Below are 27,829 nucleotides of genomic sequence, written 5' to 3'. Positions count from 1 at the left end.
TTACATTGCATTTTACATTTTACATTCTTTTACATTTACTATGGAGCAGCTTCAAAGGAAATGTTTCCGCAGTGTGGGACCATTTTGATCTTATATTGGAAAATAATATTGTTTTCATTTTTGGCGTTTCATCAGCCAAAAATGAAATGAAATGAAGTCGTAGGACAAAAATGTCCTACAAGTTAGCCAAAAATGAAAGTAAACTAATGTGACGTTTCAAGTATGGAAAAAGTGGTAAAAAAAATCATTTACAACAAACCTACCGGCCACACGCCAAACATTTGCAAAACAATGCCTCCACCAAGCACCCGGTGTGTTTTTAATTACTCAAATTAATGGGAGTTACCAATTACCAACATAATCTAATAAATTGAAATATACAACTTAATTACAGATTTTGGATCTAAACTAACTTAAATAAATTCTAACTTCCCAAAATGGAAAACTAAATTAGTAGAAATTGCAAATTGCAAACTTTACATAAATGGTCACAACATCCCGGCCCCTAATTCATATACAAGAATTATATCTAATATCTGCATAAATGGCCATTACCAAATACAAGATTAATATTAACATTAGCAGCTCTATTTCTTCAATGTTTTTGTATCAACAAAAATTTATTAATTTAAACATCAACTTATGCAGTAGTCCATATACATAATTTTTTTTTTTCATGGTCCATTCGTCTTAGAAAAATTAAAAAGCAAAAACAGTCAATGTGCCATGACTTCCAAGTTCCTCTTTTATCCATGTGCATGGTCTGTGTGTGTATAAAAAGGTGTATGTAGCAGAATAAGATGTTCAGCATGTCAGTAAATGGCTCTAATATTCGTCCACTCCACCGTGCAAAGCATCTCCAAAGGGACATCTTTCATCCGCAGCCCTCTCCTTGTGATCTCACAACATTTAGTTATGGAATCTGACTAAGCCAATACAAAAACTTCAACTTTCCTGACACAAAACCATTTTTTGACTGATTTGGATGTATGCTTGAATGTGCTGAAAAACAAAATAGCTTTTCATCCTCAGCTTTCCGAGACTTTTGAAGATTTTAAGTCAAAATTTATGGATATTTGAAACTGTTCCATGTTTCAGCTGTCTTGACAAAATCTTTAGAAACGTGAAACATTAAAGAATGCTGCTACAGCCATGTGGATGCAGTGCACTTATGGTGATGTGCAATCTAAAAAAACTTCTCATCTTTACCATATTTGAATAAATGTGCCTTTTCCAGCATCATACAATGGGTTTTTTACTGGTGCACTTCACGAAGCAGATGGCATTTTCTTTCTGACAAGATTATGTTGAAATACTGAAGAAACATTTCAAAACATTAGTCAGGAAGTTTATTTATTCCATGCACTGATCAGTCGTCTTACAACAAGGCATTGATTTTACCAACAGCATGTATGGTCATTAAGGTCAAAAATAAAAAAAACAACTATATATTTACAGTACTTCATGCTGCTGAAAAAAATAACACATCCAAAACATTGATATTTTAAAACAAATACTTTGTTCAAATGGTCACTTTAACAAAATTGCCACCTAATAAACTCATCGTGTCTACACAAAACTTGTTCTCAATAGCATAAGACTGAAACCATCAACACAATGACATTAAAATGTTTGCAGCAGCTGATCATCCCAGCAATTAGCTACATCCTGAATGTACGAATGAGTTCAGATTTAAATAACAGAAGCGCAATTAACTCCGTTAGTCCAAACTGTGCTGCAGAGGCATGCTTCAGTTAACCTGTTAGTGCAGATTCAGAGTATTGTTATAATGACTTTTTTAATCTAATAAAATTATAAGATTTAAAGTTTATTCCACTACTAACTTATTGATAGAAAGTCAGAGATATGAGAATAAATGCAAACTGAATGATTCAAATAAATATTGCTGTTTGCCCTGTAGTTGTGTTTATATAAAGACTTCATAAACTATTTAAAACAGATTATTAGGGTTTGATTTGAAAAAAAAAGAAGATATTCTGAAAGAACCTGCAGAATTGGAACAGAATTCAAATCCGTATTTTTCTGTTTAGTTTTGCTACAATAATCGATATTGAGCACACAATTTTACTTTTATATGGAAAAAAAAATTAAACTCACAAAACAAGAAGATGAGTAGTATATTTATGATGGCTAACATTTTTCCATCTTGTAATTGAAAGCAGGGAATTGGAACTTAATACATCAAAACATTTTATTAAAGGGCCTTACTTTAGCTGCAAAAAAATTAATACATAGTTTTTTCTGGCGTCATCTTCGACTGATGTCAAGAAATTGTTCTAAAGGGAACTGAAATGTAAACTTACACCAGCAGCCATGTTCACAAATATTCCAACAGGGACACCGGATCACCTCAGACGCACAAGAGCGCTCTGTACACCAGGTTCTAAATGTTTTAGTTCCCCGTTTCACATTGTAGTGCACAGAAGAGAAAAAGGCAAAAACAAAACAAGTCAAACATACATAGACCAAGACGGGAAGCTAGTTTGGTCCGACTAGGAGAGACTAAGAGTCAACATGTTAAAAAAACATCTTGTGCTTCTTCCTGGAGTTGAGCTCATTTGTCTTCTTCCACCTCATCCTGTTGGCGGTCAGTCATTCGAGCACATCGTGGACAGGTGGTAGAGTGGTCATAGTAGCAGTCTCTAAACACACACACACGCACACACACACACACACACACACACACACACACACACACACACACACAATATAGACAAGTTACACAGTTGCTTTCTTAACTAGAAGAATGATTCAGCAACTGCAAATAATACAGATACTTGATTTGTTTCTTTAAACTCGTAAAAGTGGTGAGAGGGTCAGTTGAGTTTGCTTCTCCGGCCTACATGCGTTTTATGCATCGGCTTAAGGCTTACGACCGTTTCCCATGAGGCATTTTGTGGTGCAGGAGGACGGGTCTTTTAGTGGTCATCTGATCCCTCGGTGGTCAAAGCAATAGCTGTGTCTGTATTGTCCGCATGAATTCGAGCTCATTCCCAGTACCATGACTCAAAGAAAGAGATCCTAAATAAAAGGTGTAAAAATTATCTTCCTTCTACGTGGGTAGAGTTTAGATGTATGGTCTGAGCCAAATCCAACCCAAAATTTGGGGCAGGTCAGGTCAGATTTATTGGCTTACTATTGCAATACGTACAGTCAAATAAGAATGTACGGTCAAACCCATTTTCATTTCGAGCCACATCAAGATCACAAATGTCCTCAAACCGTCCGGTTGTGGGAGAATTTAATAATAAAACTGCCCATTCACAAACGGTTAAGGTATTAATGAAAAGCTGTCTCTGAATTCAAAAAATACTTCTTGAAATTAAATTGATAAAATCATCTTTAAGAACACAACTGTCATCTTGAATGTTATTTTTTTTATTCTTCCTTCTAGAATCCAGAGGGACGATTTTGGCCCTCGGGCCTTGAGTTTGAGATGTGGTTTAACCCATTGAGGAAATAAAGGAAGTTAATCAGACTGACAAACACAGTCGGATTAACTTGCCCTGCTCTGCTCTGCTCGATATTTCCTTACGTCTACAATTTCAGCTTTCAAAGTTGAGATATTTCAGTCTAATTCAGTTTAAAAGGTTGGTGGCTCCTCACCTGTGGAAGACGGCAGAACACTCGTGGCACACCGAGGTGTGACTGTCAAACGGAAACAAGACGTCTCCCTCCTTACAAAGCTCACAGACAAAGCCTTTGGCCTGACAACGCTAGACAAGCACAACACAGGAGCAGAACAAGAGTGGTATCAAGTTTAGTCAATTAATGAATGATATTTTTTACTGTTCCCGTAGCTAATGTGCGAATGGGAAGCTTAATAACTTTAAGTGAACTGGGCTCACCTCGCAGTCTAGCTTGATGTGCTTGGCAAATGTTGTGTGGATCTCAGTGAGGGAGCAGCTCAGCCTCCCAGTGGAGATGTCAATCAAATCCTGTAGTGAGTACATGTCGTCGTTTTCAACAAAGTGCTGGCGATCCTGCAACTGTGGAGCAAAAACGCAAAGGAAATATGAAGCAAAACCAGAGCAGTGCAGCCTAAAACCTGTGCAGGCAACTTGAACGCAGCAACACTCAACTTTGAAGGAAACGGGTGAATTATAAATTAGGAAACAGATAATTAAAATGTTCCGACATGTTTAAAGTTTTTATTTCTAGGCTTCTCAGAACTTCTCCTGAACAAAGAAACTTCTGTTTTGGTGCTCTAATAGCAAAAGTGGTGATTTATTATTCTGTAATGATTTATCTTTAACAGGATAGTAGCCCAATAATAATGTGTTCATGGACATAACAGAGTAGAATTAATATGATTTAAATCTATGAGCTTCTATATAACCAAAGCAAATACTAACCATAAAACAACAATCAAAAAAATCCGAAGGGGATTGTTGAAATTAAAATGCTTAACATTTGAGAGACTATATTAAACACTACCCCCTAGATTAGCGGTTCTCAACGTGGGCGGTACCGCCCTCCAGGGGGCGTTCGGAGGACGGCAGGCGGCGCTGGCGGACATTTTTACAAAATGGGGGCGCTGGGATACTTTTGGGGGGCGTTTGGTCGAAGGTAAACTTTACATCTTAAATCCACAACAATGCCAGTTTAGACTTTGAGCAACTTGGTAAAACTGTATTGTGTAACATTAAACCATGCTTGGCTGCAACTGTATCAATGGCAGCTCTTCTTCTATTCAGTGTTTGTAGCTTCATGGCGCAGCTCCGCTCCGCATCAGTTCAGTGTTACACCTGCTGATGACGCTGCTGTGATTCACTTTGTCTGGTATTTATGTAGGCTACATATGTTTTGGCAGTTCTGTGATCATGTCAAAGCAGCAATTTATATTAAAAAGTGTTTTATTTCCATTTGAAAGCTGCCCGCTTCCATGGAAGGACAACAGAAAATCGCTCTTATAAACATGTAACTACTAAAATCACGATACCCTCACTTTGTATCAATCTGAAAAATGAACCCATTTAAATAAAGAAATCCCTCCATGGGTGATACCTCTATAGAGAGCGTTCATTTTATAGCGTTAACACGGTGCTGTAAGTGGTCCGGTATGAAAAGGGGGGTAATAGAACAACACAGCACTTTTAAATTTCAATAATCAGAATGCAGAAATTGTTTCCATTGTTGTAAAAGGTTCATGTCAGTCTGCCTTTTCCCCATCTACATGTTTCCCAACCGCCCTGCACTTAGGGAGTTAAAAAAACAAAATAAAAAAAAAACGCTGCGCACATTCCGCAAAACTCTGAAACAGGAGAAGCGGGACATAAAACGGAGTGACGAACTAGATGTGAATTATGGCATAAAAACAGAGAATCCGACGCTGAACAGTGAAAAATCAACACATGATGTGAAACACATGACGATTAGGAGGCGCAGCAGGTGATGAGTGAAAATTACTGATGGTCAATAAACGATAAAATAAATTTAGCAACAGGAAAGAAACTAAAGTGGACATAGCAATAAACCGAGAGGATAAAACTAATCAAATGAAACTAAATGGAAATGAATGAGAACAAAATGCAAGAATAAACTAAGAAACTAAGTAAATACGGAGGAATAAACTGGTATGGCAAGACCTTTCGAGCAATAATTAATACAGAGACTGTATGGTAAGAATAAACAGACACAATTTCCAGATAAAGGTAAAAATATTGTTGAAGTGCCATGGGCAGGGGCGTAACTACACATTATTCAGGTGGATGCGAAACATAATCGGCGCCCCCCACGAAGGAGCATAGAACATACGTTCGCCTCCCTCCAACCCCTCCTCCAGACGCCGATACGTTTAGGGCAAACTCGCTACATTTACCCCGTTATGTGCGCGAGGTGAAGGAGCGTAAGGGGCGCGGAGTGTACGGGAAAACATTATCGGTGCGCCGATTCAAAACATCTACAATAATGATAGTAATATTAATAATAAAATAATTGTCAGTGCAAAGTAACCTACAAATTCTTTGGTGGGGGGCGGTGAGGGACCTGGATTAGGGCTAGGAGGGCGCTCGCCCGAAAAAGGTTGAGAAACACTGCCCTAGATGCTGGTAGTGCACAATTTCACCACAAGAGGGAAAATGTTTCATTCTGTTTTACAGATTAATAAGAACGCTGCTAAGTCATTTTGATGTTTGTCAAGTTGATAACTCAAATAGTTACTGACCTGCAGCAGCAGCCGAGCCTCCATCGCCTCCTTGCAGGTAATGAAATAAGGTTTCATCAAGAGGATATCATGGCGAAGTTTCTGTGAATCCAAAGCAGACGCATACAAAAATAAATGTTGGAACTCCCAGCATGAGATCGCCAACCTCAATAAAAAAAAATTGTTTTTTTCTCATCATAATTATCAGCAGCTGTAAAAAAAATTAAGAACCAAAATATTAATGAGACAAAAATCTTTAACGGAAGCCATTTTGTTACATATCACTCAAGAGTATTGAAGTGTTAAGAACAGTTCTCTCCGTTTTACTTAAATATAAAATAAAACTCATTAAATCAGTCGGTAACAGCAACAGTATTAAAGAGAAGTTTATTAAAATTAAAGTGTCGGTTGGAACCCCGTGTTCTGATGCTAAAAATTAGCATCAATGAAAAATAAGATACAATGTACTCAAACACGTGGAGAGTCACAAGCATGTTAAAATTAGTGTACAAGCTAAAATTAGCCAAAATGCTAACGTTAGCATAAATGCTGCCAGTGGCATGTGGGGTATCACTAGCATGTTGTCTTACATTGACTTCCTCCATTCAGTGTGCTGAACGTGGCTAATAAATAAATAGCTAAAAACCATGTAAAAATCTGATTTATACTTTGTGGCAGTTCGTTACTGTCAATCAAATTTTATTTGTATAGCACATTTCAGCAGCAAGGCATTTCAAGGTGCTTCACATAATTAAAAACAAAATAAAAACAGCATGTGACATTGAATAAACAGTAAGAAAGAGAAAGATTTTAGGAAAAAAAAAAGATAAAAACATACTTTTGTTACTAGAAAAAAAAACGCTCATCCCTTAACAACAAATTAATAAAAAGAAAAATTATTGCCTATGAAACATAAGCTCTTTTGAAATGGTGTCTGTCTGCTAAGAAACAAGAAATTTACAGTTGGTTAATTTGCAAAAGTAAAAATCTGGTGTTTACTTTGTAGCACTTGGTTACCAGAAAATGCACTCATCTCTTAGCAACAGACTGACAACAAATATTATTGTTCAAAAAACACAAGATTTCTTCTGCTATTTTGAAATACCATTTATCTTACATTACTTACTACTTAAGAATTGTGCAGTAGGTGAATTTTTCAGAAAAATGAAAATGTAATTTTTTTTTTGTCATTGGTGGTAAATACTTTATAAAACAGATATTCAATGAAAATTTAAAATTCTGATTTATACTTCATGGCAGTTCGTTACTATCAATCAATCAATCAAATTTTATTTGTATAGCACATTTCAGTAGCAAGGCATTTCAATGTGCTTTACATAATTAAAAAACAAAATAAAAACAGCATGTGACATTGAACAGTAAGAAAGAGATTTTGGGAAAAAAAAAAGATAAAAACATACTTTTGTTACTAGAAAAAAACACTCATCCCTTAACAAATTAGTAAAAAGAAAAATTATTGCTTATGAAACAAGCTCTTTTGAAATGGTGTTTATCTGCTAAGAAACAAGAATTTACAGTTGGTAAATTTGCAAAAGTAAAAATCTGATGTTTACTTTATTGCACTTGGTTACCAGAAAATGCTCTCATCTCTTAGCAACAGACTGACAACAAATAGTTATTGTTCAAAAAACATAAGATTTCTTCTGCTATTTTGAAATACCATTTATCTTACACTATTTACTACTTAATTGGTAGTGAATACTTTATAAAACAGATATTCAATGAAAATGTAAAATTCAGATTTATACTTCCTGGCAGTTCATTACCAGAAAAAAAAAAGCTAATCTCCTACTACCAAATTAATTTTTGTTTATAAAGCATAATCCCTTTTGAAATACTGCTTATCTGCTAAGAAACAAGAAATTTACAGTTGGTAAATGTTGCAAAATTTAAAATCTGATGTCTATTTTGCAGCACTTGGTTACCAGAAAACACATTCGTCTCTTAGCAACAGACCAACAACAAATATTGTTATTGTTCAAAAAACGTAAGATTTCTTCAGCTCTTTTGAAATACTATTCATCATTACACTACTTAACAAGAATTGTGCTGTTGGTGAATTTCTCAGAGAAGTGAAAATGTTTTTTGTTTTTTTTGTCATTGGTGGTGAATATATTATAAAACAGATATTCAACAGAAAAATTTTAATCTGATTTATACTTCGTGGCAGTTTGTTACCAGAAAAAAACCCCTCATCTCTTAACACCAAATTAATTATTGTTTAAAAAACATAAGCCACTTTGAAATACTGTTTATCTGCTTAGACACAAGAACTTTACAGTTGGTAAATTTTGCAATAGTAAAAATCTGATGTTTTCTTTGTAGCACTTCTCTTCTCTTAGCAGCAGATCTTCTATGCTCTGCTATGGCAGGCTCCAATTAGGAAGGTTTAAAAATATAAAGCAATTTAAGCTGTGGTTCAGCACTGGGTCACATTTAATTTGAGTTTTCTAATGTACTTTTAGGTATCACCGTGCTGGTTTGAGAGCAGCAGTCCAACAAAACAAGGGTTTAAATGAGCTACCAGGATAAAACTTTATACATGACCCTAAAATTGTGAAGTTAAAGTGAAATTTAACATTTTTAGAGGGAAATAAATCAATTTCCTCACCCTGATCTCAACCAGTTCCTCCACAAAGTTGAACAGCAGTGGGTTGATTTCTTTCATCTTCAGCACAGGTCGAGGCATCATGAGAGTCAAGTAACGCATGGAGGAACGACAAACCTGAAACAGAGAAAATATCCTCTCAGGAAAGATACTTTTACCCAAGAAACAAAGATGTACCTTTCTTCTTATTATTATTATTCTATATCCAGCACTCACTTCCCAAAAAAATTAGAATAGTGTCGCAGTGCCTTTTTTAAGCAATCTGAGGTTTGACCACTTTTCTGAGGAAGAAAAGTGGTCAAAAACAAAAATCTTGATTGGTTGTGGTTTAACAATCCATCCATCCATCCATTTTCTTGCACCCTTTTTCCCTCAGTGGGGTCGGGAGGGGTGCTGATGCCCATCTCCAGCCAACGTTTCGGGCGAGAGGCGGGGTACACCCTGGACAGGTCGCCAGTCTGTCGCAGGGCAACACAGAGACACACAGGACACACAACCATGCACACACACTCACACCTAGGGGCAATTTGGAGAGGCCAATTAACCTGACAGTCATGTTTTTGGACTGTGGGAGGAAACCGGAGTACCCAGAGAAAACCCACGCACGCACAGGGAGAACATGCAAACTCCATGCAGAAAGTCCCCAGGCTGGGAATCGAACCCAGAACCTTCTTGCTGCAAGGCAACAGCTCTACCAACTGTGCCACTGTGCAGCCCGGTTTAACAATCACTTTGGTGAAATCACACCATGAACAAAATGCAAAACTTGCAGTTCTGTTCTGTTTTTAAAGTAAGAGCATTTCCACATGTACAATGCAAAGAAATCTCATGGATGTGGCATTAAACCACTGTCTAGCCCAGTGTTTCTCAACTTTTTCAGGCCAACGCCCCCCAGCCATTATCCAGGTCCCTCACCGCCCCCCACCAAAGAATTTGCAGGCTACTTTGCACTGACTATTATTTTATCATTAATATTACTATCCCTATTGTAGATGTTTAGATTTTTATGCTTGTAGAAACAAGCATTATTTTTGATGGTTTTATCATCAAAAATAATTTCCCAGATAACAAAAAAGTCATGGGAATAGAAATTATTTTCACAGGTGTCTATGAAAAATGCAATGAACATTCAAGTTACAATTGGTAGGCCTAACCGCAGCCAATCAGAGTGGAAAAAATATTCTTATTTGTGCCATTTTCTAGTTGTTAAATATTCCACAAATGACCAGATAAAGATGTACAACATGTCAGTTTAAACTTTGAACTATTTGCAAAACGACTGAGCTCTGCAACATTAAACATGGATAGAACTGTAACTACATTATATAGCTCTTCTCTTTCAGTGTTTCTGTGTTTCTGGTGGTGCAGCTCTGTGCTGCCTTCAGGAGAATGGGACATCAGAGTATCATCCATAAATTTCACCCACATGGCATTTTTTGTGCAAACCAGAGCTTTCAGTGGAAAACAAAGTTCTGGATTCAGGAGTACAGCTGCTGGTGAAGGACTCAGGAGTTTACACTGTAACTGGAGGCTCTTCAGTAAGTATTATTTTGAATAAATAATACTGCCATACAATATGAGACAGAACATGGATTATATATTTATATAGACTGTCTATTGATTTATAGATAATAGTTTTACTGGAAGAATTACAAAGAAAATCTGGTTCTTAATCAATCCTAATAAGTCAAATTGAAAGTGTCATGGAGTCATCAGCTATGACATTAACACTGACATGAAAAATAATATTGAAGAAATAATATATCAATCTAATTAAAAAATAAATAAGTGATCGGTTCTTTACTGTTATGGTCTGTAAGATATATTTATTCTCATACTAGATGTGGTCTCACAAACCATGGCACTTCAACAATATTATTTACCTTTTATCTGGAATAGTGTCTGTTTATTCTGCCATACAGTCCTCTGTATTAATTATTGCTCGAAGGTCTTGCCATACCAGTTTATTCCTCTGTATTTACTTTAGTTCTTAGTTTATTCTTGCATTTTGTTCTTATTAATTTCCATTTAGTTTCTTTTGATTATATTATCTCTCTTGGTTTATTGCTATGTCCACTTTAGTTTCTTTCCTGTTGCTAGATTATTTTTATCGTTATTGACCATCAGTAATATTCACTCATCACCTCTGCGCCGCCTAATCGTATATGCTTACATCATGTGTTGATTTTTCACTGTTCAGCGTTGGATTCTCTGTTTATGCCATAATTCAATCTAGTTCGTCGCTCCGTTTTATGTCCCGCTTCTCCTGTTTCAGAGTTTTGTGCAATGTGCAGGTCTTTTTTTTAAGCCCCTAAGGTGCAGGGCGGTCGGGAAGCGTATCGATGGGGAAAAGGCAGACTGACATAAACCTTTTAAAACAACAGAAACAATTTCTGCATTCTGATTATTGAAATTTAAAAGTGCTGTGTTGTTCCATCACCCCCGTTTCACACTGGACCACTTACAGCGCCGTGTTAATGCTATAAAATTAACGCTGTCTATCGTGGTATCACCCATGGAGGGATTTCTTTATTTCTTTATTTAAATGGTTTCATTTTTCAGAGGGATACACAGTGAGGGTATCGTGATTTTAAATACCAGTAGCAGGAGAACGGAGCTGCACCTAGAAGCTAACAGAAGCTAACAAACACTGAATAGAAGAAGAGCTGCTATCGATACAGTTGCAGCCAAGCATGGTTTAATGTTACACGATACAGTTTCACCAAGTTGCTCAAAGTCTAAACTGGTATTGTTGTGCATTTAAGGTGTAAAGTTTACCTTCGACCAAACGCCCCCCAAAGGCATCCCAGCGCCCCCCTTTTGTAAAAATGTCCTCCAGCGCCCCCTGCCGTCCTCTGAACTCCCCCCTGGGGGGCGGTACCGCCCACGTTGAGAACCGCTAGTCTACCCATAAGAAAACCACTGATCATTAAGACTAATCTGAAAAAGGTCTCGAGACTGATTAGACAGCGTTAGGATCTGAGGTGGCAGCAGGTGATCAGATCTACAATCAGTAACTCTATGCGTCCAAAGCAGCTCTTTGGACCCACAGAGAATGTCATATATATATATGACATGTTTTCTTTATATATATATAAAGAAAACATGATTTACCGTTAACTATGGTTTAGTAGTTAATTGAGTTGCTGAGAAAATATCCCCATAATCTAACATATTAAAAAGACCATGAAGCTTATTTATCGCCATTTCTCTCAACAAGAAAATAGAAAATAAACTGAATTAAACCATGAAAGATGCAGAAACATGATTGTAAAATGGTTTGAAATCATGCAATTATTTTGAATGTCTGTTTTTTTCAGTTTTCTAAGGTCTGCAAATAACAGCAAATGAGTATGATATACAGTACGTCCTGCCTCTGGACTCATTTCCAACAAGCTCATACTTTGGTGCATCAACTTTTAATCGCAGGCCTGCTGATGATACCTTGCGAGGCTCAAACTCCCAGTTGTGGATGACCCGAGCTGGAATGATAGCCGTGTCGTTCCAGTGGCACGTGCTGCAGTAATACTGGCCTGTGTAATCACATTGCCTGGCCTCGCTGGGAACGCCTCCTGAAACATAAACATGACGCATTACAGTCAAGCTGCTGTAAATGTAGAGCAACTGCATCATGCAGCAAACAGCATCATGGCTGCATGTTGTTCTTTCGGAGATTTAGGATTATACGTACGGTAGGGGAGGGAGACTCCTACACATTTCTCAACAGAATTACACTTTATGGGTTCCCCATTCTTATTTTAGTCAAATTTTAAGGAATGAATTCAAAACCTCACAATGAATTAATGGCAGATTTGGACAACTTTCCATCTCATTTGTACTCACTCAGTGAGACAGGAATGCGGCACTCTGCACAGCGGTAGTCTTGTCGATCCAGTCCTATTTCTGGGCAGATGCTTAGTTCATACTCCGACTGGTGGCTCACCTTTGACCGGACGCAGGGCTTCGTGATCTGGATCATGCACTTGCTATGGCAACGGTAATAGCATCCTGAAACAAGGAAAACACAATTGCATGCTACGAAAAGCAAAGAAGAAATACTTTTACTTACTCAGACAAAGATTGATTTTATCTCGAATGTGCTTTTGAGAAAGCTTTTGTAAGTGTTAAAAAAGTTTCCTTGTGACTTCAAACTGTGATATTTATGAAGTAACAAGAACCTGAAAGAAACCTTCTTCACATAGACAAACTGAGATTCTCTTCAGCTTCCCCTCTAGCCAAGTCAGAGCTGAACTGTTCGTTTCATTTCTTCATTTAGACTCATAAACTTACCTTCAAAAAATTAGCAACAATAAAGTATTATGAACAGAAACAAAGGCAATGTTAGTGGGATTTTTAATAATCTTCGAGTAAAATAATCCCTTTATGTTGTTAATTTATCTCTCAGGTGGAAAAATTTAATCATCCAGACAAAACAAAGATAGCTCAATCTGTGTGACGATGTAATCAGAAAAATGCACATCTGCGTGAAAGTTGTGGTGAAACGCAAATTATTCTATTCTAAACTTGAAAAATTAGTTCATGAATAAACACTGCAAAAAGTTTCATTAGCAGTTCATATCAAATGTATGAGTTCAACTATTATAACTGCAGGGTAAAACTCCAGGGCCCAATTAAGTCCTGCAATGTGAAAGACAAACGCCTTGTTCCTTTCTACATGTTGTGTGGCGTTTTTTAGTTTTCTGCACTAACACACCCTGCAGTGCTGCATCGGTGTATACTGTGTCTTACCTGTGCAGGTGTACCAGGTCTGGATTAGACCCCAAATGATGGTGCTGCACTTGTCACAGGTCTGCTTCACGCTCTTACTCTTCTCTTTTGAAAAGCGGTGCTCCAGTATGACTCTCAGATTAGGCTCATCTTCCTCCGGGTCCTTTAGAGGAAAACAGCAAACATGAGACTCAGATTTTGAGATAATGTGGTTGGGTTTGTGGATGTGCATCAAAAACCTGTGCCAGTTTAATTCAAAAATAATGATTCATTTGTGTAATCAACCTTCGCTACGACCTGAAGTGCAATTCTGTTAGTTCAGGATAATTCCCAGTGTGCCACTCAGATTTGTCAGGAATATTTAGAAGAAAAAAAAAAAAGTTACTCAATTAGAAAAATAAAACAGAGGAACACATCATCCATCCTCCTGAAGCAGCATTAAAAAAAACAAACATTAGTGTTGTGTCTTCGTCTCAGTTCCAACCTTAAGTTCCTGCAGTTTAAGTCGCAGATGGATCAGTTTGACCACAGTGTCTTTTTGTCTCTCCGAATGCTCCGGCAGCTCCAAGATCAGCTTCTTACATTCTTCTATGGCCAGTTTCAGCTGTTCAATGTCCGAAGCCACAAAGGAACCCTGAAACATCACCATTAAAAAAAACAACAACAACAAAAAACATTCATTTAAGATGGAAGTGTTTCTTCTTTGCAGTAGTTTTATTGAATCTCAGCAACAGCCATTTTGGTTGATGTCCTTTCAGCAACTATGTATCATAACTGCAGGTTGGAATAAAAGTCATATTATGTAAGATGTTCTGTTTAATTAAATAGATCAAGCAAAAATATATTACAATTGTCAAAAAATAAACATTTGATTTTGGTCAATCTTTTTATCCTACATCCATTTATGATAATTTTCAGTGCTCCAAGACATTTCTTAAACTAAGGATTTCAGCAGTTTAACACCTTCATTGTGTTCAGGTGATAAAAGCAAAGCAAAGCACAGCTTCAGCAACAAAACAGAAACAGGGATGCACTGATCCTGGCCAGTTTACACATTTTACTTTCCAACTGGTACAGAAAAACATTTAAAACTCACCACAGGTCTGGAAAAATGGTCCTCAGCTAGGCCGAGGTCCATGGTGCGATCAGAACTGTGGGTTTTGGTCCCAGAAAGCAGCTCAGAGCTTGCTTCTGAAAACACAGAATCACAACTTTAAAAAGTTAAGTTAAACACTGGATACTCAGTCCTCCATACTGCCTCCACACACAGGAGAATCACAAGCAGAGGAACAAACTGAGAACTGCTTTAAACCGTCCAATAATGTGTAACCAAGCTGTTTAAAAGGACATGTGATCACCTGTCATAAAAAAAGTAGATCAGCTGAGTAAATGAACTCTGAAGTTTAATTCATTCTGCTGTCAGTTTTTGTTTTACATACACTTTTGTTTTTATTACCACAAATTCTGCAACTGGCACCTTTTTTTTTTTACCAAGTTGTGCATTATGTCAGCAACTAAGCTGTACGTTATAATCATGTTGCTTTCTGATAAAATTTTAAAGTTGAAAATTTGACACCAAAATTATTATTATTTTTTTTCAAACGTAAATAAAAGCAGCAGTCCGTTTAGTTTCTAAATGCTTCCTATTTACGAGCCGGTGCCTAGCAACACCATATAAATCCAGATAAGAGGCCTTACACTACGGCAAACATGCACACTGAGTAACCACATTTGCTTTACAAAAATACAAACCACTTGTAAATCCTAGCAGTTATTGCATTTTTTGGTAATTTTAATGAGAAAAGACATAAAACTACATCAAAATCTAATAGAACAAAATGATACATTTTTGTAAAAGCGGCGTTAAATCAATATGGAAAAGAAACTGGTTAGTCCAAGAAGAATAAACATAACTAAAACAACTAAAAATATATTTAACATTTTTTTTGCTAAGGTAATCTATATTAATATCTATCATATTTATTTGACTTAAAACTGAAAACAATGCAGAAAAATGTAGCCTTTACCTGTGTACACTTCAGAGCAAAACATCTTTAGCCTGAGTGTCGAATCACTTGCAATAACAGAATCAGAGCGGATAAAGTGTTTGAGAAGCTTTGCTTGTGCTCCCAAATCCAACAATAAAGGAAGTGTTACTGATTTCCTGCTTACACTTTTGCTTCTCATTTGTTCTGGTTTAGCTACAGCATTTCCCACTTCTTGTTTTATAGCCCTGGAGTTGGTCACAAGAGTTCATTTGGCTTTTTTTTTTTTGCAAGTATTTGACTGACATTAAAACAGTTTCATTATGTTCAACCATTTCTTAAAAGTGGGTTTTAAGAAGGAAAGTCCTGCACCAGATGTAAGGAAGTTTACACTTCCTTGCAAACGTCATTTGCAAGGAAGTGACGGTAACAAAAAAAAGCAGATGACGGAAAAGCCCATGAACACAGAAAAAGATATCCCATAACAAAAATATAAATAAGACTTAAATGTATAAAATTTCTAAAAGTAAAAAGACAATATTTGTGGTGAGTATTTTATCTCTCCATTCAATTATAGACCAGATTTGGGGAAGTTTTTAGTCTACATTCAATCAAATTTAATTTATATATTGCACCTTTCAGCAACAAAACATTTCAAAGTGCTTTACATTACAAAAATACAAAGTTATAGAACACACAGTGAACAATATTACATTTTGCACATCAGATTGATTGTTTCATGATTAGGTTTCAAACGCAACTCTAACCAGGTGGCTTTGTAGTCTAGATTTAAGGGAGCTCAGTGTTTCAGATGTTTTTCTGGAAGTTCGTTCCAGATTTGAGGTGCATAGAAGCTGAATGCTGCTTCTCCATGTTTGGTTCTGGTTCTGGGGATGCAGAGCAGAAGCAGAAGACCTGAGGGGTCTGGAAGGATGATACAACAGCAGCAGATGTATTGTGGTACTAAGCCATTCAGTGATTTGTAAACTAACAGCAGTATTTTAAAGTCGATTCTCTGAGCCACAGGGAGTCAGTGTAGGAACTGTAAAACTGGTGTGCTCCAACTTCCTGGTTTTAGTCAGAACGCGAGCAGCAGCGTTCTGGATCAGCTGCAGGATTGATTTTTTTTTGGCCTACCTGTAAAGACGCTGCTGCACTAATTGATGCGACTAAAGATAAACGCATGGATGAGTTTCTGAATCAACTCTTCAGTCAATTCAGTAACATGCCATGATCAACGGTGTCAAAAGCTGCACTGAGGTCCGACAGAACCTCAGTGCAGGTTCTGTTGGACATCTGTATTTTATTTATTTAAGACTGTGGTTCTTCCACAGTCTGTGTTTATATGGATATCGTTGAACACCTTGACTAGGGCAGTCTCCACATTGTTTTTTTACAGCATTAAAAATAACTGGAGAATTCTTGAAGAAAATAAGATGATGCATGATAAGCAGACAAACCATGCAGTCCAAATCTGTATCCCAGTAAGTGATGAGTAAAACAAGAAAGGTTTTTGGTAGAGGTGTGCCGATCGATCGGCTACCGATAATAATCGGCCGATTTCCGTGAAACAGTGTATGATCGGTGATCGCCGATCACAGTCTCTTGTTGCCGATCACACAAACCAATCACCTTCTTCTCATTTCTCAGCCTGCCTGTGCAGCTGGTCTCCTCTTTCCTTCACTCTGCGAAAACGCGCAGCAACAAATCCTAAGCTATGTGGAACTATAATGCACTGAGTGAATGGGGAAGTTTGCGTGTTGCGGCGGAAAATTGAAGTATGTGGGGTGAAGCAGGTCAAAATGCATCAACACGACGAAGCTAATACGACATAAAAACAATGCCATACTTGACGGAGTTTGGCTACATCGAGGCTCACTGCAGTAAAAAAAGACATATGGAGGATCAGACAGCAGGTAAAGCAGGGCACAGCTACAAACACTCACCCGGATTAGCATGACGGTCAGAAAGCTAAACAAATAACCCACAAAATTATTTAAGTCTTCGAGCTGCGATGTGTTTCTGCTCTCGCTGTTGAACCGCTGCTACGCGCTACATATTTCACAGACGGAGCGCCGCTTCTGCTCCACCTGGTAGTGACTCTCACACCGAACCTCTGCTTAAAACTGCAGCATCTAACCTAAAAAAATACATTTTACATAAGTTTTAAAATTTTCGCTGTCCTAACATGAGACAGATAATCTCTAAAAAAATAATCAATCTCTCTGCCTCCTCCCTGTTCTGCATAATTACTTCGCTCAGTCAGAAACAACCAGTCAGAACTAGCAGTAATCAGCTAGCCGCCATGCTATCAGGAAGTTTTCATTCAGTAACTCAGGATTGTTTATTGTAATGGAACCTGTATTTGCCTCTGAATGTTAAGTTTTATACTTGAATTTTTGGCAATGTTGAGAGGTTATTTGGACCTTTTGCATTATTAGCCTCTTCAGAGCCTCATAGTTTCAGTCTGTTAAAGATAGTATTACTGATAGCAGTACACTTTGCACAATGCCTATTTTGTTTTTTTCTTGAAAAAAGTTATTAAAAACAAGTTTTTGTCTAAATTAAGGTGAATTCATGGTTTCTTTTTCCACATAACGTAACCGGTAGTGTTTATGATTTAAAAAATAATAATTATGTGATCGGTATCAGTGATCGGTATCGGTGATCGGTATCGGTGATCGGCCCTCATGGGTGATCGGAATCGGAAGGAAAAAACCTGATCGGCACATCTCTAGTTTTTGGTGTTAAACTGTAATTACATCCCTATCTTTACCAGAAGAAAAAAAACTGTTAATATTTCTCTTATAATGTTAACAGTATAACATTATACTGTATATATAATTGAGACAATAATAATTGTCTCAATATATTATTGAGACAATTATATATTTGTCTCAATATATAATTGAGACAAATATATAATTTGTCTCAATTATATATTTTGAGACAAAATATATAATTGTCTCAATTATATATTTTGTTTATACTTATGTTTTTCTACACAGCTGTAATTAACAATAATTTTCTTTACCATGTTGCTGAGTTGCCTTCCCTCCTTCAGGTTGATCTTCCTCTTCTCCACGATCAAAGGGATTGAGGCGAGTTTGACGGAAATGTGCAAGTTTCTCATCATACTCCATTTTATTGGCTACATCTAAGACAGACAAAAACCAACCAAGGTGATAGACAGGCAGTCAAATTCACTTTTCTTGATCTTAATAGAACTAGTTTATAATGGAAGCTGGCTAGCTAATGTGTCCACTTGCCAACTGTACATTGGAAAATGTTCAGCTTTTTAAGAAAATATCATGTCAGTTAAACCCTAATTATGATTTCAACAATCCAGAAAACTAAAGGAGTCAAGTAAGAATGCTTTAGATTCATATAACTGTATGTCTGGTACCGTTAAAAGTGTCTGTTAAAATTGTTAAAAGCTCACTCAAAGAAGGAATGACTAAAAATGAATGGCAAAGACAATGCTTGTCATACCAAGAACTAATTTGCATGTGTTCTCTATTTCTTCTCAGAATCTGCAACAGGCATGAGTTCAGATCATTAAAAACAGCTTAAAGCTTGCAGACAGTGCAAGTAGACGCTTCATCACCTCATTATAACCAATCAGGACTCCCGTTGAATGGTCACCTAACGCAACACTTCACTTATTACTGCCGAAAATAACCTTGAGCATTGAAAACAACAGGTTTCAGCCATCCTACCACCATGAAATGGCAAATAAACACCACCCCGGCTAAGGCTAACGAGCTAACCAGCCTCAAAAAGCAATGTTTTCTTCTGTCTTCTGTTGTTTTGATACCAATTCTGACGCATTTAAGAGCGAGTATGTATAAAAGCTTACCCCGTTCTTCACTGTGTTAACATCAGACAACAAGCAGCTGATAAGGCGTATTTTGTAGCGACTAATATTGTTAACATGGGCAGCTCTCGGAGTGTTGTTTTGCCCCTGTCATCAGCAACATCACACAGCGACGTGAAAATTTACCTCCGTTTCAACAGCTGCTTCCGGTTTGTTTCCTTCAGAATAAAATCCTTCAGCGAGCATCTGCGCACATTTGATGTGAATTGCGGTGTCAAACTCCATTTCTCCTCCTTTTAGATGTGCCTTTGTTGCACCACAGCTAAAAAAATAATTAGGTCATTAGCAAGGCTCTGGAGAACGTATCTACACAAGGAGGAGGTAATTAAGCCATTCCATTCCAGTGTTTTGTACCTGCTTTGGTTTAAGTACAATAACTAAGTTTAAAGTGATGTTTAAGCTTTTATTTTGAAGTTTTAACATTTTCAGCTCCCAATCCTTCCAATAAAATAGTTGAAATTTGTTTAGTGGTTTCTTCATTTCATCCTATCCTAGAATAGCAAAAAAAATCCTGCTGAATTTACTTTGAAATTTAATTGAGGCTCAAATAGAATAAAATAGACAACAATCTCTGATTGTCTCTCAGGGGGAAGACTTGCTGGTAAAAAGAAAAAGAAACCTGCACTCACATAGGATTAGCTTTTTAAATTGAAGAGTTTAAACTTTTTAAATTAAACAGAAATTTGGAATAAGACAGAAAAATATTCCAGTTATAACAATATTATAACTTCTACTATGTTACTGCTAATAATAATATTAACAATAACAACAACAATAAAACTAGAAGAACAAGAAAGAGGGCATGGAAAGACTATAAACTAAAGATATACACCAGACATTTTGATCCTGAGATGTAAAGCCATGTTAGATTTAAGTCGGTATTTGTACAACCTGCTTTTTAGCTGTGTAACAGACAGCAGAGACCAATAATCCATTTTCAGATGATGTATTGAACAGTGTTATGTGAGATTTTTCAAAGCTTTGGATATTGTTTTATATTTCAGCCCTACTTCAAACAATCTGCTGTGTTCCTTCATGACCGCTTGGTGTCTAATGGTTCACAGAGCAGCTTTGTAAAACCAAAAGAAAAACACAGAGGCATCTTCATTTTCGTGTCATCACTTATGAAATGGGAATTCCCCCTGAAAGTAGACACTTGGACCACGAGAGCATTACCAAACTGTCTAATTGCAGCAAAGTATTTTATCTTGTCTTCTTTGATCATGCCCACCACCTGCGTACAACAACGACTGTCTTGTAAATGTTAACACTGCCTAGGGATTTTTATTCATCGTTTGAACGTGTGAACATTTTTCACAAAAAGCCAATGGCTCTTTGAAGAGAGTTGAATGACATTATTCAGTGACTTTCCTGAGAAAAAGTCCCTACCTTGAACCAGTTTGCAGTTTCCTAGAAACAGTAATCATGAGGGCGTCATGTTGAAGCTTTAAACACGAAATGACAATAAAAATAAGCATAATTAACTGTGAAATGTACCACTTGTTGGCTTGTCAAGCACTGGAAAGCATCAGCTAACATAAAAATGATTTAAGAAATGGTACAAAAGATAAAGAAACATTGTGGAAGTTCACACATAGTGCCCAATAAAGGTCTAACATAATATTTTTTCTAGAAGCAATTAGTGTTTATACAAATAAAGATATGTTAAGAGCAGCAACAACAACAAAAAAACACTCTCTATGAATAAATGTAATCAGAAGCTTACATTATAATAACTATTCTGTAAACGCTGTTCATTGTACACATCGCTCTTGATGATCTTGAAATATTTAAGTTAACAGTATGGAAGTTAATTGTGATTACATTAGTTTTTTGTTGTATTTATTGCAACTGGAGAGATTTGGTCTGTGCTACGAACAAAGCTGTGCAGTGCTGTATGAAAGGAAGAGGAAGTCATAATTCTGCCTAACTCTGAACATGCCGTTCCCCACGCAGTCACACTCTGCCCTAATCTACTTTAATTAGTTATAATTAAAGTCAAGTGACTTCGCCACATCAGATCCACTATTGGGTTCATATGAAGAAGAAAACGTATGCAAGTTTTCATAATGTAGTACATGTGTCACTGATTTGACATAAAGCACTCAAGATTAAAAGGTGAGTTTGAAGGTTTATTAAACACCCAGTAATTTCTCATCTGCATATACTATAAAATGAGTATTTTTGCAGTTTTGTGACCAAATGTGATCTAAACTTAAGGATGATTAATTGTCACCAGTGTTGAACAATGTTTAGTAGTTGCATATTGTTACTCTGGATAAGGACTATCCTGTTGCTCTCTTCTGGGTTAGAGAGGTCTAAAAAAATCCAATGACGACCCATTTTAAGATTACAAGATTACTGGCAAAGACTTATAGATCTTTAATTAAAATGTCCTGGTATTTGAAAGAGTCCATGGTGCCATGAAGTCCAGAAAACTTTCTGGGGCTTTTGGTAGAGAAACAGATCCACTGGATCACAAATAGTCCAGCGGGCATGAAGTGGTTTTCCACAAATCATCCTTTGTTTCGTGTTAAACCTGAAGTTTTTACTCCTAACTTCTCAATCTGACTCTCACCTGACTAAAGCATATGGTTCCAGTTCACATCGCAGTGTTTCTTTTTTTTTTTTTAGAAAAATCAAAACCTTACATTTGTGATGGTAGGAGAGAAAATAACCTGCGTGGACATGGAGACAAGGTCTAAGGTTAATGGCCCAACATGCAACTTTTTTCCTCAGTTTCTTGGTCTTTTGTTCCTACCTTACCATCCCACTCTAAAGCATTAAGATGATATGTAAGCATGTGAAGATTCGTGCGTTCGTGGTAAATTCTTCTCAAACAAGGTGTTGAAAAGAAAACTTGTTTCAAAAGATTCAGGACCAAGGCAAAGATTGACTCTCGACATACAACCAGAACTAATATGAAGGGATTCATTTTAAAGTATATAATGTGTTGGAATGTGCGACAGACTGGCAACCTGTCCAGGGTGGCCCCCGCCTCTCGCCCAGAACGTTAGCTGGAGATGGGCACCAGCAACCCTACTGACCCCACTGAGGGACAAGGGTGTAAAGAAAATGGATGGATGGATGGATGGATGGATGGATGTGTTGGAATGACCCAGTCAGAGAATCATAGCAAGACTTGAAAACTGATGTCCAGGCATCATTCATCCAATGTTTTTAATCTTTAGATGGTGAATGGCAAAATTTGCAGCAGACATGCAAAGCTGGTAGAAGTATCCCACAGAATGGCAATTCTGTTTGCAATGAAAGGTGGCTTCACCAAGCATCGTCTTTCAGGCCCTGCAACATAAAGTATGTGAAGACTCCCTGGAGTAAATGAGGTTTTGTTTGGATAAATAACAACACATTTAAAATTTAACTTTTTTATTATGAAAACAATAAGAGTAGAAAAGTCAACTCTCTTTTTTATATATATATATAATAGTGTCACACTGACCATTTCACACATTAAAATAGGTAAAACTGCAGCTTTCATCAGAAATATGTTACACCCAGAGACACGTATTTGCATGTTTACATACAACAAAATAATCTTTAGAGGCCCTGAAATGGCTATGATTGTTTTACAATCATACAAAAGCAATAAATACTACAAGTCTAATGACTAAAGACAGTCATTTCTCTTAAAACATAATTACGCATCTATTTTCCAAGCCTTACATGAGAGAATGGATCAGTCTTAGATCTCCTTAGTCGAAACAGAAAGGCGCCCCTTAGCCTCGAAATGAACTAAGGCTTTGCTTAGTCTATTTACACAGAAAGTTTAGCTACATATTTTATTGTCCAGTAGTTAGTATTATTAATAATTTATATTGACGTGTTTATTTTAGGAACAGGTGTAAGAAAAACATATAAGGTAAGATGGAGGTTTTGTTGTGTTTAAAAAATATGCTCAGGCGTTTTGATTTCATTGGCTACAGTGACGAGCTAAAAGGTAAATGTAAATAAGCATTTTTCAAGTTATCGTCCGTAAACCTAAAACGTAAATTGAAATTTTTGAAACGGCAAATAAAACTTTAGAACAAGAAGCACACACAATAAAGAAAATAATCACAGCTTACCACTGAATTTCACTCTGAGGCCAATAATAATAATAATAATAATAATAATAATAATAATAATAATAATAATAATAATAATAATAATAATAATAATAATCTTCACTAGCAGAAAGCTGTTCAGACCTGAGCAGACTAAAGTCAAATCCGGAACCGCCGCGTCTTTGTAGTTTTCCGGGAATCACGTCGCCAGAAATACATCCAGCCTAACTTTGATTAAGTCTCCTTTCATAAACGTCCCATGCAGTGAGCCTCGGGCGTTGGGATGTTCATGTGATTTTTTTCCCCCATCAGTGTTTTTTTTTTTTTTTCCTCTCTGCGTCTCATTCGCACTTTTATTTTTGGACAGAGTTGTTGACTGCAAGCATTGTTTAAGAAAACAAGATTTCTGAAGGATAATTTGAACAAGGCGCATTTTGGGAGGAAGTTTAATCCCCCACCTTTATTGGAACCACGATTTATTGAATCAGTACAGTTAATGAACTTTGTCTTTTTCGAAGAAAAAAAAATCTTTTTTTTTCTTTTTTTTTTTTTGTTATGTAAATTATGAAACATCCCTTAATATTTCTTCTTTTCTTTTAGATTTATCTATTTAGGGATATTGTACATTAATGAACATTTTGAACAACACAAATGTAAATCAATTACAGCCAAGGTCAATTTCTATTGTTTGCTGAAACAATAAAAATGCTGAAAGATGTTATTAGCTATTGCAATGGAGATAATATTGTTGATTATTATTATTATTATTATTATTATTATTATTATTATTATTATTATTATTATTATTATTATTATTATTATTGAGTTGGTTATTAATTATAGTAAAATACCACATACGCTTCTAGTCTTCGTCCTCCGTCATTTTATATTTTTTCCTCCCTCCATTTTTACCTCCTTTGGTACCATACACTTAAGCCCTTGCATGTCCATATCTGTTTTATTTTGAGTTGGTTTGTGAATTATGGAATTGAATAATCATTAAGATAATTCACGTATATTTTAATTCGACAACGTTCCGCGGATCTGATCCCCGTTCAGGCCTCTTAAAAAATATATATATTTCAGATTTAAGATCGCGAATAACTGACTGATCAGCTGGTGGATATTTCTTTCTTTTATAAAATGTTGAAATCTAATATATTTTCTTGCAGCATAAAGAAAGTCACTGTAAATAATTGATTGTCAAACGAAATGACGACACAAATGATCACAGACAATATTTTGTTACTCGCCGCCTAAATTCTAGGCAGCTGTCAAATATTTCACTGGACTTTGATATTTAACAATGTAAAGTTAAACGACTATTTTCGTTTGTTTGTTTTTTTAAGTCCATGTTCAGAGACTTTTTTAACAACCTGACCAGGTTAAAGATCTCTTTAGTTGTCTGACAGCATCCTCTTGTCAAAGAAAAGGCCCTGAAGTCTTAAAACTATTCAGCATCGAGCGTTCTCCATCAGCAACAACGAAACGGCAACATCTCCCACATGAAACTAATCCCAACTCCATGCTGGCATTAGCAAGCGTCTTCATAAGATTCCTCCTTCATCTTGTAAGTGCTGCGTGCAGCTCGGAGACCAATCCGCCCAATAAAACCCTCACAGAGAAACAGTTCTTCGTATAAAAGCTCGCACGTCGACCTAATTTGCCTCAATTTGCCCGCAACGTGAACGGGCCGCTACATGCCGAAGCACCAGGAGCACAGGACCAGCTCCTGCAGGGTTTTACGCAGCTCCTGGCTCCTGTACGCGTAGATGAGCGGGTCGATCAGGGAGTTGCAGATGATCAGAATTAGGAAAAGGTTGAAGTTCCGGAAGAAGCAGTTGCAGAAGGGACTGGCGGGGCAGGCGAGGATGAGGATGAGGTGGAGGAAGAAAGGCCCCCAGCACAGAATGAAGACGCCGAGCAGGATGGTGAGGGTGATCGCGCCCTTCATGCTGGTGGACTGGCGCCTGCCTTTGTGAAACGCGGTGATGCGCCGCGAGTGCACGTGCGCCAACACGAACATGTGCAGGTAGAGAGCCGCGTTGAACACCAGGGTGATGCAGAAGAAGGTGACCAGGCACACGATGACGGCGTTGTCGGTGTGGTACACGATGAAGAGGATGCTGGAGGTGACGCTGGCCAGCCACACCACCGCGATGATGGTGACGGCGCGCTGCGTGGTCATGATGCTGTGGTAGCGCAGGGCGTAGAAGATGGTGATGTAGCGGTCCGCGGCGATGGTGCACAGGAAGGAGAGCGAGGACACCACGGAGCTGCAGATCATCACGTCGATGACGTTGTCCAGGTGGCGCAGCATGCCCGGGTGCACGTCCAGGAGGCCGTGGTCGTTCAGGAGCATGAAGATGGTCTCCACCACGTTGCTGACGCTCACCAGCATGTCGGACACGGCCAGGCAGCAGATGAAGTAGTACATGGGCGAGTGCAGGTTGCGGTTCCTGATGATCGCCAGGATCACCAGGATGTTCTCCACCAGGCTGATGATGCCCAGCGCCAGGAAAAGCTCCTGCGGGATGCGGATCTGGACGCAGCTCGGCGAGCTTCGCTCGCCGAGCGTGGAGTTCGTCTCGTTCTCGTCCATGATTTCAGTCAGCGGGTTGAACTCCACGTGGAGATAGCGCAGGGAGCTGTTGTTGAAATCCATGTCGGAATTCTGAGTAATGACGACGGACGGACTTCAGCTTACCTGGAACAACGGGGGGAGACTAAGTTTCATCAGTCCACGGGAAGATGATTGCGCTTCAGATGTGTCCCTGTGAGTATCAGGCAACTCGCAAATCGCTCGGAAGCTGGTCCCAGCAAAGCTGAGTTTGCCCAAACGACCGTAAGACCCAGGGAGTTCTCAGCTGTGAAGGCCAAGACAGGAGAGACGTTTGTCCATTTGAAAAATCCCGTCTCTTCTTCCAAATTCTCCCCACCGTCATCGAAGCAGCTCCACTTGGACAGACATCCACGATTTGTCCACGAACGCGTTTCTCTTGTCCGTCATGATTCTCAGTCTTCGCGCATCCGATCTGCTGGAACCATCCGATCCGTTCTGGACAATACAGTAAAGAGGGAAAACTGGAGGCGTCTGTTCGAGATGGAGAGGGAGCTGCTTGAGTCATTTTGAAAATGATCCTGAGTGACTTTACCAAACTCCTCCTCTCACTCAGACGTCAGTTGGAAATGTGGTCCTGTCTCAGAGTTTGGATTCAGCGATGTTCAGTGTTATGTAAAATATTTATATCTTAACAAGGACATTAACAAGAAAGCTTATTAAAAAAAAAAAACACCAAGCAAATGCTGTAGTTCTGAATTTTACTCTCAACAAGAGATCGTCACAGAAAACTTTGACGCATCTGAAGGCTGCAGTTTACCAGAGAGCTGAAAGGAACAACTTTTATTACCCTTCCAAAAGATTTTACAACCTGAATTCAAAGCAATAGAAATCTCCTTATTTCATAAAACGTGACAACTAATTAAGGACTCCCAACAGAACCTGCTTTATATGCTTTAGTTGACAGTGTTTTGCTGTGGAGCCTAAAGTCTGTTCAGTGTTGGAAGATTTTGATAAGTGAGACATGGCTTTCTGCCCAGGGCGTCTCGACCCTGTGGGTGACACACGTGCTCCAAAGGAAAAGACCTACGTATGATGGGAATTTTAAATACTTTCACCGGTGTTAAAAGTAACCACTTGAAAGCGCTGAATTAAACCAGTCAGAAAACGGCGGTGTTCTCACTAATACAATACAAGCTGCCGAATTCTAAACATTTATTTATATTTGATGGATTCTGTCGAAAATGCAAAGTTCAGTTTCTCAAAAATAAAAACACTCGAGCATCACATCATACCAATTAAAAAAAAGGGGAGAGGTCTGATACAGAAATGCCGAGTCATGTTATTGCCAATACAATGTAAGGGAATGCTGCCAATTTAACAGCAGACAGCTGGCAATGCTCTGCAGAGAGTTCATACCTAGAAAAGGCTGAATGTTCTCACACTGATCTACTTACACATCCATCCATCCATCCATTTTCTTGCACCCTTTTTCCCTCAGTGGGGTCGGGAGGGGTGCTGGTGCCCATCTCCAGCCAACGTTTCGGGCGAGAGGCGGGGTACACCCTGGACAGGTCGCCAGTCTATCGCAGGGCCTACTTACACATATTAATGGAAAATTTAGTAGAAGGAAAAATGTGTACATGCCCACACAAACGAAACTGCAAATGTCACCACAGGCAATAATTATGGTGTCACTGCCCAACATTATCGTGAGTGTGTATTTAATCAAAATGTAGGAGAAAAAAAAGGAAAAGAAAAAAAAACCCCACACAGGCGCTCAAAACTAATGAGCTAGAAGTGATCACGACTCTGCACTG

At 37.8% G+C, this 27,829-nt stretch overlaps 2 protein-coding genes across 3 annotated transcripts; both read right to left on the bottom strand.

Annotated features, from left to right (window-relative positions):
- Positions 1 to 1,334: 1,334 nt before the first annotated feature.
- Positions 1,335 to 19,514, bottom strand: def8 (differentially expressed in FDCP 8 homolog). Of its 2 annotated transcripts, XM_008405460.3 has the most exons (12): positions 19,368 to 19,514; positions 18,543 to 18,665; positions 14,620 to 14,714; positions 14,008 to 14,157; positions 13,545 to 13,686; positions 12,639 to 12,803; positions 12,240 to 12,367; positions 8,799 to 8,912; positions 6,188 to 6,268; positions 3,870 to 4,010; positions 3,628 to 3,737; positions 1,335 to 2,663 (listed from the first exon to the last, which is right to left on the bottom strand). In XM_008405460.3, exons 2-12 carry the CDS (start codon positions 18,649 to 18,651, stop codon positions 2,576 to 2,578), a joined length of 1,323 nt encoding a protein of 440 aa, XP_008403682.2. In that variant the 5' UTR covers positions 18,652 to 18,665; positions 19,368 to 19,514; the 3' UTR covers positions 1,335 to 2,575. The 2 variants fall into 2 exon arrangements, with proteins under 2 accessions (XP_008403682.2, XP_081461332.1); XM_081605206.1 differs by lacking the exons at positions 18,543 to 18,665; positions 19,368 to 19,514 and adding an exon at positions 14,882 to 15,049.
- Positions 19,515 to 22,755: 3,241 nt separating this feature from the next.
- mc1r (melanocortin 1 receptor) lies at positions 22,756 to 26,704 on the bottom strand. The gene has a single exon (XM_008405459.3). The coding sequence runs from the start codon at positions 26,112 to 26,114 to the stop codon at positions 25,146 to 25,148; it is 969 nt and encodes a 322-aa protein (XP_008403681.1). The 5' UTR covers positions 26,115 to 26,704; the 3' UTR covers positions 22,756 to 25,145.
- Positions 26,705 to 27,829: the final 1,125 nt, after the last annotated feature.

This window comes from Poecilia reticulata, chromosome 3 (assembly GCF_904066995.2).
Source record: "Poecilia reticulata chromosome 3, P_reticulata-male-v2, whole genome shotgun sequence".
NCBI classification, from domain to species: Eukaryota; Metazoa; Chordata; class Actinopteri; order Cyprinodontiformes; family Poeciliidae; genus Poecilia; species Poecilia reticulata.
The sequence above is the reverse complement of the archived record's forward strand: the minus strand, read 5'-3'. Positions and strand labels throughout refer to the sequence as shown.